The following is a 19,305-nucleotide window of genomic DNA, read 5'->3' as shown; positions in this document are numbered from 1 at the left end:
ATTAGACCCGTATATGTATTAAAATAGTCATGCTTTAATTTTTAATTTTTATTTTATTTTTACGAATTTCTAAGTTTTTTAACTACAAGAATTTTTTTGTCGTATGAAAAAAAAAAAATCATAAGTCCTGAAACATATTTTTCCGCTTATTTACCATGTATATGTATATCAAATCCCTGAAATTTCTGAAAATTAGCAAAATTTTCAAAGAAATTAAAGATATATCAAAATTAATAAACATCATTGACCAAATCAACATAATTTCTCATTCAAAAATGTAAAATACGGTAATGATAAGCTAATTTTAATATGTATTGAATACCTTCCATATCAACATTACCTTCCATATCACCAATGTACAACACCCGGAACGATTTCATTGCCTTTGTTGTACAATGACAATTAACAAGACCCAAAGACAATCCTTTTCTATGGTTGGTTTCTTTTTGAACAAAATTTCAAGCTCGTCCTTAATAATATTTTTTCCAGAACATTTGAAACATCTATCTTTATAAATTAATAAATTTTATCTTACCATTGTTCAATTATAATCTTATGATTTATTGATAATTTTTTATTCTTTTTCATTTGTGGTGTCCACGAGTTTTAACATAGTGAAAAAAAAGAAAAACAAAGATCGTCCGAATAACATAAGTAACAAAAAATAGTCTAAACAAAAAGATAACATACATAGTAGAGTATTCATACAGAAAGGGTTTGGTTGAAACCATCCTTTATCAAAACAATTTTGACCAGACATCTGTATGCGACATGTTACAACAAGATGCTTTGTTTTTAAAGATTTTTTTGTTGTTTGATAAACTCTTCATCACTTAATCATCAATATCGAATTTGAAACAAGGTTTAAGCACCTTTCTAATTTGTGGCGTAAGAAGTCTGCGATATTTGTGTATTTTGTGTAAATACACATTTTGCAATCATTAAAAACACAATCATAAGTGCAAAATTTACCTTAATTTATCATGACCAATATATAATCTCCATACATACACATATCCATATATGGTTTTTGAAATGTTTTGAAACCAAAAATATTACTAATTAATGAGATGTTTAATTTGGATGCTCTCTTTTTTATTTAATGGTTTTCATACCATATACTTGATAAGTATAATCATGTATATGATCCAGGGTTTAAAGTGAACCATTATTGCATGATTTCCACTTTAGTGAAGAAGCCTTCTGACGGTTCACCAATAGGAGGCGGCGGGCTGCGTGCCATATCTCTGGAAAAAACATTACCCACAAAAAGACTGATCGCATCCATGGAGGCTCAGTCAAGTATTCATCTCCACGTCTCATACTGTTCACGATTGCCTTGGCACAATCTCCAACTGGGTATATTGGCACCCATTGTATATTTGCCTGCCAATAAATAATATCATGTTTAGTGACATTTAGACGTGTATTTTCAAAATGTTTAGTAGGGCTTCAAAAATAGAATTAGATAATTAGGTAGTTAAAATGCCATTTGGTAAAAAGTTGTTAGAAAATAGGGGATGAATAGATTGCTTGGATTCTCTGAAAGTCGTGATCCACTATCAAATTGAAGTATTTCTTTGGTATAGATCGAACACTCAATTGGATGAAATTCAGAGAACGAAATATGAGAATGTATGTGAAAATGTTCTTCAAGATGTACCAGAAAAATAACCAAAAAACGGGTATATCATTCCTGTCTGAAAACTGTCAATAGACAGTTACAAACTGTCATAAAACTACCAAACCTGTCATTAAACGAATCTCAGGGAAAAAATGGTCAACTTTCCAAAATTGGATTTTTGATGTATTTTTTAATATAGTAACATAGTCCAAATAAAAACTTTTCGCGCTGACCTGCCAGCTCAATCCCAGCCAGGGGCTTTGCCCCTTGGACCCCGCCAGGCTCCCAGGGGTGCTGCCCCCGGACCCCCGTTTGTTTAGGGGTTTCGCCCATAAATAACAATGTACTTTGAATCTTGAAAAATTTGAACAAGTGTGCACTCCTACACCATCCTAACTTGTTCAATATTCAACAATATCATTTTTGGTCAATGAATTTAATCCTATTACACTTAAATAATATTGATAATATAAAATCACCAACAAAAGTCAACTTTTTAATTTAAGAAAGATAACAACATTCCTAATGGCAATTTGATGGCAATTTGATGGGATAATAGAAAAAATGACGAAACTGAGAGGGAGATAATCGCTAAATGAACATTAATGGGAAATATTATAAAATAACTACATTGCATTAATATAACTTTCTCACTAAACTCTAACCTGATTTTTGCAAAATCAAAATAAAAAAAATGTAAACTATTTTTCGAAACCTGGAGGTAAGAAAATAATTTTATTAATTAAATAGTCATGTAAAATGGCTATTTAAAAATACTCCACTTAAAATTTTGGTAATGGTTGGTGTAAGATGGATTCATGTGGTGTGGTGTTACTAAATAAAGTTTATATTTTCTTAAAATTTTGGTAACGGTTGGTGTAAGAAAATTTATAATGCAAGTAGTATAAGAGTTGAATAAGATGATGAGTAGGATTGAACATGAGTTGAATGGAATGTAGGTGATGATATGAAGTAGAGTTGAATCATCATTAAATGGTTCAATAGAAAAATAAAGTGGTGATTAGGATTGAATATGTGTTTAGTAGGTTGTGAGTGGTGTTGTATAGATATTTAATAGATGATGTGACAATCTATTGAACTATATAGAATTCAATGGATTATGAATGTCCTAAAGTGGATTCAAGTTATGCTGATAATATGACATGAACCGTTTCATACCTACTAATCACTCTAACAGTAAAGTTTTTTTCATAATGAAGATGTAAATAAGCATAAAAAAACAATAATTTGAAAAATGATTTAGATGATGTATATAAGTTTTAGAAAAAAAATACATATTAAAGAATATATTTTTTGATGTAAAATAACTTAGGATTGAAGATGAAATATTATTTGAACTATCTTCATATAAAAAAATGATACAAGATTGATGATTGTCTAATAAATAATAAGATTGATGATTGTCTAATAAATAATAAAAATAAGGTTAAAAATGAAAAGGTAAAATAAAATGATGGGTTTACAGTGATATTTATTAAACAAAAATTAGGATCGACAAAATTGCATAAATGATCTATGTAGCTAGCTAAAAATTACCATTTAGTTTAAAATAGTTTAGATTAGCCACATATATCTAAATTTTTTATTTTGTTGCGAGTTTTGTATGTTTCATAATTGGACTGTGTGAAATGACTTTTTTGCCTTCTCTATTTGGTTTTCACTTTTCTTTTTTTATTAATTTTATATTTTTCTAATATATATATATATATATATATATATATATATATATATATATATATATATATATATTAAAGAAATGAAAGTTAGGAATAGTAAACTTTCAAAGTGTTTGGTAAGATTGATCCCTAAGGTTATGTATGTTTGCTCATCTTTTTTTGTCACTATTGGTCCTCCAACTTATGTTGGTTTTAGAAAACTACTTACAACATTGACCATTCACCTTTATGCTTTTGTTCACAAACAACCCTTTCTCTTTACGAAACCATTTCTTAGATCTTACACCGACGGAACCCTTTCTCTTTATGGAGGTTTGGTGATAGCAACAACAATTTCCTCTCCCTCATTCTTTGACGACGATGTCGAGCTATGGGTTTGTAGTTTTTCGGACTTTGGTGGTGCTTGAAACTCGAGCCACGAACAAAGGCAACGACCATAACCAAACCCTTTGTGCCGATGACGAACAGATCTCGTAACACAAACCACGCCTGAACTTTTCTGGGTATACACACACTAGATTTCCTTCTCCGATGAGGTACCAGCCTTTGCGAAAACCCTAGTGCAACCTCCCTTCTAATTTTATAAAATCCTAGCTTTTCAGATTCGTTGTCTCCCACGTTCTCCTCTTCTCCTCTAGCGTGTGTTGTGTGTTGAATCAAGTTAATATGTTGGGTATTGTATATTAGATTTTTGGTTTTTAATGTGTTCTTGTATATAAGATTTTTCGGTTCTTGTATATCAGATTTTTGTGTTCTTGTATATAAGATTTTTGGGTTTTTAATGTGCTCTTGTATGTTAGATTTTTTTTCACATCGGAGCTAGATAAAATTTCCAACAACTAAGTTTCGAGCTGGTGGTGGTGGTAGGTGTTGGTGGTGATAATGATGTTGCCAGGTGGTGGTGGTCTTTTGCATTGTAAGAGAAAGAGGGAGGGGTAGGGGTAATATTTTATATTTTTAATCATCAAAGTATTTAAATAAATTATAAAAAAAATTGAAAAGAAAAAAATAAGGGCAAAATTGTCATTATAAAAAAGTTTAAAACAAATCGTACAAAACTCGCAACAAAATGAAAAGTTTGGACCTTTTGTGCTAGTCTAAAGTTTTTTGGAAAAAATGACAATTTTCAACTAACCACATAAACCATTCTTGCAGTTTTGTCTTTAAGATTAAGGTTTTAAATGAATTTGAAGCATTAAGATTAAATTATATATTTATAACTAGAGTAAATTACACGAATGGTCCCTATGGTTTAGGGTAATTTGCGCGTTTGATCCCTAACTTATTTTTTTAACTCGGAAGGTCCTTACTGTTTGTTTTTGTTACGCGATTGGTCCCTATCTTACCTAAAAAGACTATTATGCCCTTGATTTTTTTAATTTATTTAAATAAACACACCCTAATCCCACCACTCACCTTACCTCACCTACCCCATCATTTTTTCCCTTTTAAATAATAGTCTTTTTTAGATAAGACAGGGACCAAACGCGTAACAAAAATAAACATTAGGAACCAAACACGTAACAAAAACAAGCCATAGGGACCTTCCGAGTTAAAAAAATAAGTTAGGGACCAAACACGCAAATTACCCCAAACCATAGGGACCATTCGTGTAATTTACTCTTATAACTAATTAATATATACCATAGAATTTTATAATACGAAAATTGAGCACTAGATATAACAAATCAAGGTTTTACATCATTCGAATATATAACAAAGAAAAGCTGAATATAAAAAATAAGATTGAGCGTTGGATTTGAAATACTTTTAAAAATACATACTAGAAATGAATAATATTTTTTTTTTTATAGATTGCACGAATAAAAGGGCTGATTGTTAGCTTTGAAATGAGACCAATACTGAATATATGTTTTGTCAAACTTTTTTATCAAAAATTTTAATTTTAATTTTATAAACATGAAACTAAGATCATTATATTTTTAATTTAATAAATATATTTATTTATATCTTCTTTTTGTTTTATATAAAAACATTATTTTTATTTACTTTTTATTTTTTTTATACACATACTATTTTTATGCATTAGCTTTATTTATTAAAAATTAAAATAAAGTCAACTTATTACAAGATTCGATTCATACCTTTAATAAATATTATTATCATTTACTTTATCAAAAAACTTAAAATAAGTTTCTATTCATGTTCTTTTGTATTTAAAATAAAACTAGCATTTAAGTCACTCTAACGTGTTGCAATGTAGAAACTCATTTGCAAATGATAAAAACAAAAAACTAAAAAATGAAATTGTATAAGGAACCAAAACCTAACTTTGATGCACCATGTAACTCCTTTACAATTCGTATATAAAATAGAATGTAATTTATAAATGTTAATAGTTTGTATATAGCACAAGACGATTATACCATATAAAATGAATCACAAAAGTATCAAAATAAAATTTCGATCCAAACAATTATGTACGGAGAAGGTGGATGCAAATAAAGCTTGAAAGTATATGTTAAGGAAATTAATAAAAACGAAAACTATAAAAACAAATTATATAAAGGACGAAATCATTAAGGAAATTAATAAAAACGAAAATTATAAAAACAAATTATATAAATGACAAAATCGTAACTTTCATGTGCGGGGTAAGTCATTGCAATTCGGAGACAGATTGTAAATTTCAAATGTGAACAATTCATACATGTTAGAGTGATGATTATATTATATCACGTACACCACAAAAATATTAAAATAAAGATTCGATAAAAAAAAAATTATGTATAGATGAAATCATAACTTTCATGTAAGATCTCTTTCTCTCTCTCTCAAATAAAGCTTGAAAGTATATGTTAAAGAAATTAATAAAACCGAAAACTATAAAAACAAATTATATAAAGGACGAAATCGTTAAGGAAATTAATAAAAACGAAAATTATAAAAACAAATTATATAAAGGACGAAATCGTAACTTTCATGTACGGGGTAAGTCATTGCAATTCGGAGATAGATTGTAAATTTCAAATGCGAACAATTCATACATGTTATATTATATCACGTACACCACAAAAATATTAAAATAAAGATTCGATCAAAAAAAAATTATGTATAGATGAAATCATTTCATGTACTCTCTCTCTCTCTCTCAAAAGAATTATGTATAGATGAAATCATAACTCACTCACTCTCTCTCATTTGAGATTGTTTATTTAACTTGATGAGCAATTTTTTTGATAAAAATGATTATTAGCTTATGGCATGATAAAAAAAAAAGAGTTTCTAAAAAAATGTTTGGATTAAATGCATGTCAAGAAGCTATAAGTTATTATTTTTTAAACTGTTTAGATTAACTTATAGTTAGTTTAGGTGAATAAATCATAAACCTTTTTGAAAAGCAAAGAGCATGTCACTTTTCACCGAAAAAAAAAATGAAGACTTATGAAAAGCTATTTTTAAAAGAATTTATTAATTTACCACATATTTTTTAGATTTGTTGACATTTTAAAAAACTAATAAGCTATTTTAGAAACAACCCTAAAAACAAAATATCAAGATAATGAATGTCCATAAGTTTTTGAATGTATGTTTTCAAAATGATCAGTGTGATTTAAAAAAAAAAAGCAATCAGGTAATTGAAGAAGAACCAATTGCTTAAAAATCATAATCAAAAATCATAATCAAATTTACCGAAACATTAGTAAAAATAATTGAAGTTCATGAGTGTTTGTATGTGCATTTTCATAATTATTATTGCGACATCTAAAATCAAATTTCCTTATGACATATTCTTACCCAATTACGCATAAACTAGTAATTAACTTGATGTCATAGTTCCAACATATATCCTAACACTCTCTGATTATCTATTTTAGTTGTATTGTTTGTTAAAATTTGATCTATTTAATAAATATAAAAATGGACCATGGAATGATCAAATCATATGATGATTAACACATTGATAGACACATATTATTTACCTCATTTAAGAAATCATCATTAGCTAACGGTGTAGTGACTGTCCCGAGAGTTACCATTGTTATCCCGATGTCCGGAGCAAGCTCAACTCGCAGTGTTTCAAAGAAGCTTTGTTGTGCTACCTTACTTGCCTAAAAAAAATCCATTTTCATAAAAACATAAATAAAATATTAAAAAAATACACTTTATTTAAAGAAATCTTGAGCTTTACACTTACATTATACACACTCATTGTTGGCACATTAAACCATCCACCCGTAGACCCGATCACAACTATTCTCCCTTTTCTCTTTCTAAGATGTGGAAGTGCAAATTGTGTGGCATTAACTGATCCCCAAAAGTTTACGTCCTAAGAAATAATAGAAAATGTATAGTCTTTGGCTGTTCATGTTATTATATATTATTATATATTTAGGGGGTGTTTGGATAAGGAAAAAATAAGTTGCTTATTAATTATTACTTATTGCTTATTGTTTAATCCACCGCTATAAGCAAATTTAAGTGTTTGGATAAGAGTCTTTAAAAATCAGCTTATTGCGGTAGGAATAAGCTAAATAAGCTGATTTTAATAAGCAAGGGGAGGAATGCTTATTGCTTATTGTTTATTGATCATTTTACTCATATAAGCTGTTTTGTTTGCCAAACACTTAAAATGCTTATTGCTTATTCCTATCGCAATAAGCTAATCCAAACACATTTTAAAAGAATGTTTATTCCCACTACAATAAGCAAATAAACAATAAGCTAATAAGCTAAAAACTATTTATCCAAACACCCCTTTATTCTTTGATTTAAGTTCCACATGTAAGATATGTAGAGTAATTGACTTTCATTCCAAAAAAACTCTAGAGGAGAATAGGAAAACTACAATATATATATATATATATATATATATATATATATATATATATATATATATATATATATATATATATATATATATATATATATATATATATATATATATTAATGAAATCGGGTCTAAAACAATATCATACTCTAGCACGCATGATGAAGTATGTGTTGAGCACCTCGGGGATACAAAAATCCAGGTTTGATGTCAAATTAGGTTATGTTCGATATATATATATATATATATATATATATATATATATATATATATATATATATATATATATATATATATATATATATATATATATATATATATATATATATATATTCTAAAAGTGTCTTTAAAAAAGTGAGACTCGAATAACTATATAGAGGTTGATGAGACTTCTTCTAATAAAACACCATGAAATAAACAATTATAGTATAGATGACACGTACCATGATTGAAGCATAATCAGTGATGCATCGTTGGTCTTCAAAAAGACCAGGTATTATGATCCCAGCATTGTTTATAAGACAATCCACTATTGAAAATAGAGTTTTATGTAATTATAATGATCACAGTTCATTCTTATGCTTCTACAAATACAATGATATGTTTATGACATAAAAAATGATTGAGCAAAAGTCAACAAATGCGACCTTATAATTTATAATAGGTTATTCTTATGCTTCTAGTCGATATGTAAATTTTATTATAACTATTTATTTTACTTTTACAAAATAAGTGAATCATAAAAATTTGTTTTTTTAGATGTTTATTTTTGTAAAATCCCCAAAAGATTTTGTCTCAATATGTTGTTAAAATTCAAGAGATCTTCTCTTTACTATATCAGTGAGAACGCATTTTTTTAAAACAAGTTTTCTTAAGGGTTCACACTTTAATCTAATGACATATTAGTTTTATAAAATATAAGATAAATTGTTTTTTCTTCGATTTCAAAGAAAAGTTAAGTGGTTTTTCATATTATTACTTCAGTGACTTTGCAAAAAAAGAATATTGTTGTGAAAGGGTCATATTCTTTTAAAAAAGAATACAAAACTTTATAAAAACTGATAGATGCAAAATTTTGTTCTCCAAATCAAAAATCTTCAAAAGATTTCTTATAAATTCTATTTTATTAACTTTTCAAAAGAAATTTTTAAAAATAAGATTGTTTAAATATCAAAATTTTATTTTACAAGATTGTAATTTTGTGAAAAATATAATGTTAAAAAATAAATGATTCAAAATATTTATAATTTAGATAAAATTTAACAAATGATCCTTTGGTTTTAAATTTTTTCTCCAAAACGGATCTTATAGAACATTTTTTGCATGAATGATTTTTTTGGAGAAAATTTTGCATGCAAGTTGTCCTTATTACTAACGTCATTTAGAAAGATACAATAGGTCCTAATAAGACTATTTGTGAAATTTTCTAGAATTTCGCATAAAGACCTTATATGATTTTTTTTGACACTTCACATTAGGTTCATTTTGTGAAATCTTAAAAAAGTCTCTTACACTTTTTGTATCAATTATCATAAATCAAATAAAAAGACAAAAAAAAAAAAAAAAAAAAAACTAAAACATAGAAAATATAATATTTATATAAATAAAAAATAGAACTTATTAATTTTAATCAACTTGCAAATATATTTTATTTAATTTATGAATACATTTTGTTATATAAACTTTACCTAATTTTAATCAACATGCAAAATTTCGTAAGTATATTTCCACTTTGGTTTCATAATAGTCGTCGTTAATTAAAAATAAAATCCAGACAATCAATAAATTATATTGACTTTATAAATATTAATTGAAATATAAAAAAAATAAAATTCAATTTAATCATATGTTATTCAAATTTAACTTTTAACCAAACCAACTAAACGAATTATATTTAATTTAATTTGTTCTATTTCAGTTAATATTTTTAAAGTCAATACAATTCATTGATTGTCAAATTTTTACTTTGAATGGAAGAAACCAACAAACTTGTATTATTAAACCAAAGCCGAAACATACTTTGCATTTAACTCAATACTACATAATTATTATTTTAAAACAAAGTGGCAACATATTATTATTTTTATAATAACAGATTTTTTGTGATAACTTATCATATTTATTTGTAAAAATAAATATATCTGTATAACAAAAATAAAGGTAAATCTCTCAAATTATATTAAAATTATATCATGTAAAAACTAACAGTAGATAAAATGATATTTATACTTAAAATACATCTAGATAAAATAAATAGAAAAAGAAAATATTTAATTATGAATTGTAGTTTAAGTATTTTAGATAAAGATTAGATAATAAAAATTATTTATATATTACATAAAATATATTTGTATGTTGATTAAAATTAGTGAGTTTAATTTTTTATATATAAATATTACATTTTCAATATTTTAGTGTTTTTGCTTTTTTATTTGATTAATGATAATTTATATATAGTTTAGTAGATTTTTTTTATAAAAAAAACTCACAAATGGTCTTTATACGGAGTTTTAGAAAATTTCATAAATGATCCTTATATGAAGTTTCACAATACTTCACAAATGGTCCTTATTGGGACTTAACATCTATATCTCTAAGAATCGTTAGTCATAAGTGACTAACAACCATTTGTTTGCGAAGTTTTATCCAAAATGACCATTCATGCAGATAAGAAAGTTACATAAGCATTTTCTTTAGGATATAACTAAAACCAGGCGTCTCATTTGTGAAATTTTGTATGTTTATAAATTATAATGCAAAAATGTTATGTTCCATGTTTTTATGATTACTAATTTGTTATGATAAAAAATATTATAATTTAAGAATATTATTATCTGTAATCTTACTCTTTATGATTTCAAAATTATATTATTAAAAAAATATTAAGATTCAAAACTTGTAATGAGGCAAAACTTGGTTTGATTGAAATATTATCCGATAAAATATTATATTCCAAAGTGAAATGATACATCATGTTATGAACTAGAGTCTTTAAGAGAAAAAGATAATTTTGTTTAAAAATGATGAAATTAAAAAATATTATAATTCAAAATGTTTATATGATCTTTAAATATTATATATAATATTATTATGATTCAAAAGGCTGATCGCGTCAAAAAATTCCATTTGACACTTTGCTCACTAATTTTTAGATTTTTATCGGATCCTAACTTATGAAATTGAAATATAAACAAATTCATTTTAAATGTTTAAATTCCAAATGATTATATAATTAATTTTGGATAGTAGTTCCAATCCCTAAATATTTCCACATGGTCGTGTTGCTCTAAATGGAGTTCGAAACTACCTAATAAAAAATCAATCATAAAACATATAGGGTAAATGATACAAAAAACACTATTTTTACATAGAAATTCGATTTTGACACCGTGTTATTTTTTGTGTCAATTTTGACACCGTGTTTTCCAATTTGTTGCAATTCTGACTACTTGACCGGTTAACCAGATTACATGCTGATGTGGCATAATGACGTGTCAGTTTTGATGACGTGACATGCTGACATTATATGATGACGTGCCAAAATTGAATTTTTTTTTCTCACAAAAAACACTAAGTTTTCATTTTTTTTCGATTTTGACACTAAGTTTAATTTTTTCTTTCAACTTTGACACTATGTTTTTTTGTTCCAAATCGAACATCATTTTTTCCAATTTTGTTCAATATTGACAATTTTCTATTTGAAAACGTATAAATATTTTTTAATACATTTAAACCGTATAATTTTTTTTTTTCATTTAAAAACCATAGTTTTGTATAAATATATTTTTTTACACTCAAACCATATTTTTATATATAAATATATATTAGTTATATAAAAATTATATTTTATATTAAATATGTAACTTTAAAATATGTTTGGAGGTTTGGAGGTGTGTAGTCGATCAAAACTCAGATATCAAGTTTGCAACCCATCAAATTTTTATATCTTATTAGAAGTTTATGTTTAGTTTGATTCTCATGATATAACTAATGCTTTGAATGTAAGAAAAAAACATTTTGTATTTAAATAAAAATGTTTTTTAAACGAAAAAAATATATGTTTATACAGTTTAAATTGTAATAAAAAAATATATTTATATGGTTTTAAATAGAAAATAGATAAAATTGAACAAAATTTGATAAATGATGCTTGATTGGAACAAAAAAACATAGTGTTAAAATTGAAATAAAAAATTAAACTTAGTGTCAAAATCGAAAAAAAGTAAAAACTTAGTATCTTTTGTGGAAAAAAATCAATTTTGACACGTGAGCATATCATGTCAGCATGTCACGTCATCAAAAACTGACACGTCATCATGTCACGTCAGCATGTAACCTGGTTAACCGGTCAAGTGGTCAGAATTGTAACAAATTGAAAAACACAACATCAAAATTGATACAAAAAATAACACGGTGTCAAAATCGAATTTCTGTGTAAAAAGATGTTTTTTGTACCATTTAGTCAAACATATAAAATAGATGTTCTGGGGGAGTATTGTAAATCTACCATTAATTTAGATTAGCTATATTTTTCTTTGGAGCTACAAACTAATCTACTCATAAATTAGAATCGTTGTATAAAAATACTTAGAACCTATGAAATGTATTTTTCTTTGATAATAGATTAGTTAGATAAAAATAAATAAAAGCTCTTCTAAAAAGGTCGGCTAATAAATTTTCTTTAAATGACATTTGGATGCCATAGCTACCATGAGACGTGAGTGCAACAGAATCCTACTTACAGCATCAATGCGAAAGGAATTGATGGCGAAACTTACATTTACCGAAACGGTTAATCGTTTCATTGACAAATCTCTCGCAATCCTGACGCTTCGAAACATCGGCCTTGATAACAATTGCCTCCGCCGCTCCCAGCTCCTTAGCTTTTCTGGCAACCACCTCTAGCAGTTCCCCTCTTCTCGCAACCAACGCTAAACTCGCTCCATGTTTTGCATACTCATACGCCAAATGCTTCAATAGTGTAAACCCATCATCAATTCATATATTAACTACGGATGTAATTTGAAAGGAAAAAAAGTCATATGCATTTGTATAGGTTACCTCGCCGATACCAGAAGAAGCTCCTGTAATAAGCACTACTTTTCCGGTGAGGTTTTCTTGGTATACAGATCGGGTGCAAAACTTCAAGATGCGGAGCAATGAAAGTACAGGCAAGATGAAGATGAAAGAGATGATCGATATAATAACAGAAACAATGTTTAGGAATATGTGAAACAGATCCATCTCTTCGATTTAGGGCCACTAGTAAACTGAAAGCTGGTCGTAGTTTCTAGATTATAACTGGAAAAATGAATACATGTTGACAAGCAAATTACGTACCAAAAGATAGTAGACCAAGAACTTGTTAGCCTCTTAATATATAAGCTGCGGAACCATTGATTGGAAAATTTAACGTGGGTAAGTTACATATGTATTATGATAACATTTCATTTTTAAGACTTAAGAATATTAACTTGAGTTATTATTATTATTATTATTATTATTATTATTATTATTATTATTATTATTATTATTATTTTCTTCTTCTTCTGGATACTAATTAATTAACCACAAATTGATATATCTAAAGAAAATGACCCACTTTATGGTAAATTGGCAAAATAACCTACTAGTCCAGAACGGGTCACTTCGGATTCAAGTCTGACTCGGCCCTTTAAGAAATGGGTTCTAGACGATTAAATAGAGCCCTACTTAATGGAATTCCGGAATGCACACCGAGACACACATCATCTCGGACTTATTTGACGAAGTAAAAAAAGGGCATGTGATCCTTACGGTATTAAGATTTTATGTGTAAGTTCTTACTTTCCTTAGTTGTTTATGTGTTTTTTATGGAGTATTAACTGCAAAAACATAGTAGTAGAATGTTAAGAACATATAGAGAATTCATTATTAATTTGTATCCAAAGTTGTAGATTTGTTGTTAGTGACCCTGTAACTTAGAAAACTAGTTTAGGATCTTGTTTGTTGACATTAGTTGTCCTTTTGAGTTCTCCATAATGAAGTAACACATTTTGGAATGAGAAGAAGAGTACGAAATACAAAGAATTGTCTAGAATGTGAAGAACGTTATGGTCCGGAATGCCTATAACAATTTGGAATGATGTACCTAACAAAAATTTATTTTTGAAATTAATTAACTTGCTCAATATTTAGCATGAAGGCTCTTTTGATGCTTCTTTTATGTCGTGTAAATCTATTATTGATGTCAATATCATTGCCAAGGTACATCACCTACCGACGTGCAATGATATCTTCTAAACGTTATGCTTTGGTAGGTGGATCGATATTCATGCGGACGTGGAAGGGAATCAATTGTTTATGCATAATATCTTTTGCAAAGAAGTTGTTACAAACCTACGAAAAAGATAGACACAATGTCTTTTGAGTTCAACTAGGAGTATGATTTCACCTTGGGAGGAAGGAATTTGTGTTCATGTCGGGTTCTAGTTTGGTGTGTAATGACCCAAAATTCATAAGTAAAAATTTCATTTTTAAGTTCATCAATCCAAAACATCATATGTTTCAAAGTCATCCAAAATACAACTATCACAAAACATCAGAGTAAAAGAGATTATAAATGCGGAAATCATGAGGGGGAGAATGTTGTGCCATCAAGCCGGACCCTTCCCTTTTGTATCACATGTACTTGAAACTAAAAACATATTTGTAAAGACAAAGCTTAGTGAGCTTCCCCAAAATACCACATACATCATACACATAATATAATGACGCGTGGCTGTGTGAGGTCCGTATCAACCATCGGGTCCATATTAACCCCAAATAATAGCAAATAGTTGTGTCGGGTCCGTATCAACCCTGAATCCATAATGACTCCAAGCCCAAATTGGATCCATGCATATATCATACAATCACATCAGTAATAATCATACAATATCATACACTCTACACAAACAAGACAGTGGGCCGACCTTGGTGCCTTCGACCCACTAAGGTGGTAAGAAGACTCACCTCTAACTTAAGATAATTGAATTACACACTTGAGCTGCTACTAACACGGCTCCTCACACTGATCATAACCCAATGATAACCCTAATTAATGATCGTGATTGATCCATAAACGAAGGTCTAATTCATTCTTTATCTAAGTGAAAAAGACCATTTTGCACTTCCCATCCATGACCCAACTAGTCAAGGCCCCATAACCCCTATGTACCAAGGACCAAAAATGGCCCAAAAGGGTTTTCTGAGTGTACGCTCGTTATACTCCCTACTACGCCCAATGTACATATCGATTCACGAAGGAGGGTTACGGGGCATCAGCCCACTACAGCCCATCGTACAGAGCATTATTCCTAACCTAATACCCTAACGTCCAAACTCTAACTAATGGTCTTCATGCATTAAGACTTCACATCCAAAATTCAGATCCAAGCCTAATAGAACATCTGAAGCGATATAATTGCAACCTTTATGCCTTTGCATGGCTACAAGGATCCCAACACCAAAACCCTAGCTCATTCAAGCATCTAAAACTCCATAATTCTTGCATGGAAGAATACCAAGTTCCAAGCTTGTATTTTTATGACACTAAACACTCTAAAATGTCTGAAAGGACAAATCAAAATCTCTGGAGTATTCAATACTAAAAAGATCAAGATTTTGGGACAAAAAAACATCTAGCTTAGCTTAAACAAGATCTATCAAAGGAATCATCAAGACTTGAACTTTATACCTCCTGAAGATGCACAAAGACGAGAATAATCTGGATCAAAAGGCTTGAGAGCAATACCACCACTTAAAGGCTTTCCTTCACCACCAAGAATACCAAAACATCACTAAAAATCTTCAAATCTTGCACACAAGGATCAAGGTTTCGAGATGGAGGCTAAGAGGGATAGAGGTTGGAGGTAGGAAAAGGGTTTAAGGCCAAATGGATCTTTAAATAGGATCCAAACCCTAAAAATTAGGGTTTGACCCTTACATGAGTACGCCCAACGTACCTCAACGTACGCCCAACATACGAGTCTGAGATCGCGACCAAAAATAAATGAGCTACGTGGGGCGTAGCTCCAATTGTGCCATGCGTAGGGACTAGAAATGCAATAATTTTGGGTTTTAAGCTATAGTTTGAATTGTAACTTGCATCGAATGTTACAAATCTCCCCCACTTGAATCAGACTTTGTCCTCGAAGTCCGCTGTCGCAAACAAATCTGGTTAGTGCTCCCTCATCTCATCATCGGGATCCCAAGTCCATTTAGAGTCTTTCTCGTGCTGCTATTGCACCTTCACTAGGTTCACCTCCTTGTAGTTCAGAGCCTTCGACTTTTTGTTAAGAATTGAAATCGGCCTTTCCACATAGTTCAGGAGCTCATCGACCAGAATTTCATCCAAGGGAATCACTACAACATCGTCAGTTACACACTTCCATAACTGAGAGACATTGAAACTTTTGTGGATCTGACTGAGCTCATCAAGCAAATCCAGTCGGTATGAAACCTTTCCCACCTAGGCGGTAATCATGAAGGGACCAATAAACCGGGTCCCCAGCTTGCTCCGCTTCCGAAAGCGGATGACACCTTTCCAAGGTGACACCTTCAGAAGTACCAAGTCCCCCACATGAAACTCAAGGTCCAAACGTCGCCCATTTACATAACTCTTTTGCCGACTTTGAGCGACTCAAAACCTGTTGCGCACCTGCTGAATCAACTTAGTGGTTTTAAGCACTACCTCAGTACTCCATATGACCCGATGCCCGACTTCGCCCCAGCAAACCGGGGTATTGCGCCACCTCCCATACAACATCTTAAAAGGTGGTCGGTTAATACTAGTGTTATAATTGTTGTTTTAACAGAACTAGACTAGTGGAAGGGAAGTATCCCAACTCCCTCAAGAATCTAACACACGCACACCCGTAGCATATCATTGAGCGTCTGAATCGCCTGCTTACTCTGTCCATCGATATGAGGATGGTATGTTGTACTGAAATGCAGCTAAGTAGCCAACTCCTCATGAAACTTCCTCATAAACCTGGAGCTGAAGTGAACATCTCGCTCAAAAATCTCTAAAACTGGCACCCTGTTCCGAACCACCACCTCTCGAATGTAAATGCTAACTAGCTTCTCAACAGAGATTCTCTCGGAAATCGGTATGAAGTGTGCACTCTTGGTCAATTTATCAACAATGACCCAGATAGAATCAACTCCACATGTCGTTCGTGGCATCTTTGTGATAAAATCCATGGTGATCTCCTCCTATTTCCATATGGGAATGGGTAATACCTGCATCTTGCCATGTGGTCTTTGATGTTCGGCCTTAACTTTCTAACAAGTCAGGCACCAATCTACAAACCATGCTATCTACCTTTTAATATAGGGCCACTAATACTCTCCCTTGCTATCTTTCGATTATTGACGATTTATTAGAAGGTAATTATCTCTTTTTCTTCTACGTTTTTACTTTTTCTATCATGGTTAGAAAAATGGCAGTTTCTCCTAAAAACATCTTAGCTCTTCCTGAAGACGACTTCATCGACCAAGGGATTCTCTCCTACGAGGAGACGTGTTCCTTTGGTGATGATGATATTGAGTATTTGAGACTCAATGGTGCCTTCCCTCTTAAAGCAGTTTTTAGGCCCTTCAACCCTCTCATCCAACTTGACTTTGTTTCTCCTACCTGAGTGTGCTTCCCCGAATACCCCTTCTCCTTAGGTTTGAAATACCCTTTCCCTGGGATTGTCTCTAAATTCTTTAGGGTGACTGAGGTCTCATATATTCAGGCCATGCCGATTGTTTGGAGGGTCCTATGCTGGATTTACCAAGTAAATCAATCAAAAGGCCTTGATATAGGTCTTCATAAATTGGCCTGCATGTATGATCTCATAACCTTCATGAATTCTCGATTTCTCCTCAATGTCAAAACCCACAGATCTCCTATAGTCCTGAAAACTAAACATAATGACGGAGCTTGGAAAGAAAAATACCTTTTTGTGAGACGTGACTCTTTTCCTAGTGGGGATCTCCTGTCGGATCCCTAGGTCTAGAAGGGTAGGATTCTTTTATATTAACATATGGATCCTGGAATTCACATCTTCTTATTTTGTTTGCTTTTTTGCGGCTTTCAAATTCGAAGAGCTCGTTCTTATTACTGAAGAATCTAAAGAGACAATCGAGAAGTTCTTGGCCCTGTCTGAAGCTGAGGAATCATTTCGATTTGATCAAGCCACTCTGCAAGAAGGCTCTTTTGTCATTGACCTTATGTTGACAGGTAAGTATCCTCGATTCCTTTCGTTTGTGACGAAGGTTTTTAATAGTCTTCTGTTATATATTTATATAGGATCCAAAGTCACTCGCTCTAGTGCTTGCTTGACACTCGCTGATCTTGACACAGCCATGTCGAAGGATTAACCGATGGTGAAAAAGGAGAAGAACTCATCTTCTCTGCCTCCCAAAATATCGACCATTGACTTGACAATGAAGACCCTAGGATCCTAGAAAAGGAAAACTGTTGAGTCTGCATGTGTATCTTTAGAGAGCATTGAGGCTGAGGAAGCGCTCCAGAAATTGGTCTCTTTCTCCCAAGATGTAAGTGTTGGTTTTATTTCTCATTCTATCTTTTATTGTACCTTTTGCTGACCCACTATGTCATTGTTTTAGGTCTCTGATCATGTTTCCGCTGATCTAAGGATCCGAGTGGAGAGGGATGAACAAGCCATGCAGGGACAGGAAAGAATGTGGAAAACGACCAACGATGATAGATGATCAATCTCTAGATTATGTATATGATAGTTTAAAGATCATACCGTTGATATAATGGAGTTGTTCAAGTGTTAAGATGATGAGATCTTCGTGTGTCAAGATCCTTATGTTTCAGGATCTTTAACCTTGAGGATCCTTATGTTTCAGGATCATTTCTTATTAAGTTCCTTAGCTGTACGTTTTTCTGCATAGCAAACATTAGCTAGGGGTGGGCGTTAGTCTAGCTAACGCCCTGCGATGCTTAAGTTAGTGATGTATTCGATGAGAAAATAAGTGATGACGAAAAGTTTAAGGTAAATAATATGCGCACCCTAATTTTGTTGAAGATCAATCTATCTTGTTTACATGTAGTATGCTTTGAGATGTATAACATTCCAGGGTCTTAGTAAAATGTCTCCTTCGAGTGTTTCTAGCCAATATGCTCCTTTTCCTGCTTCAACATCTATGAGATA

General features: G+C 30.6%; 1 protein-coding gene across 1 annotated transcript; it reads right to left on the bottom strand.

The window, feature by feature from the left end:
• Positions 1 to 958: 958 nt before the first annotated feature.
• Positions 959 to 13,502, bottom strand: LOC145028956 (11-beta-hydroxysteroid dehydrogenase A-like). Its single transcript, XM_078977638.1, has 6 exons — positions 13,175 to 13,502; positions 12,892 to 13,084; positions 8,557 to 8,642; positions 7,481 to 7,612; positions 7,266 to 7,394; positions 959 to 1,386 (listed from the first exon to the last, which is right to left on the bottom strand). Exons 1-6 carry the CDS (start codon positions 13,355 to 13,357, stop codon positions 1,156 to 1,158), a joined length of 954 nt encoding a protein of 317 aa, XP_078833764.1. The 5' UTR covers positions 13,358 to 13,502; the 3' UTR covers positions 959 to 1,155.
• Positions 13,503 to 19,305: the final 5,803 nt, after the last annotated feature.

This window comes from Lactuca saligna, chromosome 1, assembly GCF_052625555.1.
Source record: "Lactuca saligna cultivar CGN05327 chromosome 1, ASM5262555v1, whole genome shotgun sequence".
Lineage (NCBI taxonomy): Eukaryota > Viridiplantae > Streptophyta > Magnoliopsida > Asterales > Asteraceae > Lactuca > Lactuca saligna.
The sequence above is the reverse complement of the archived record's forward strand: the minus strand, read 5'-3'. Positions and strand labels throughout refer to the sequence as shown.

Coding starts and splice junctions, on each gene's coding strand:
- LOC145028956 (XM_078977638.1), bottom strand. CDS start 13,357: ATGGATCTGTTTCACATATTCCTAAACATTGTTTCTGTTATTATATCG. Junction 8,643..12,891: donor GATTAACCGTTTCGGTAAAT/GTAAGTTTCGCC, acceptor TATTTTCAATAG/TGGATTGTCTTATAAACAAT. Junction 1,387..7,265: donor ATGATGATTTCTTAAATGAG/GTAAATAATATG, acceptor ATTTATTGGCAG/GCAAATATACAATGGGTGCC.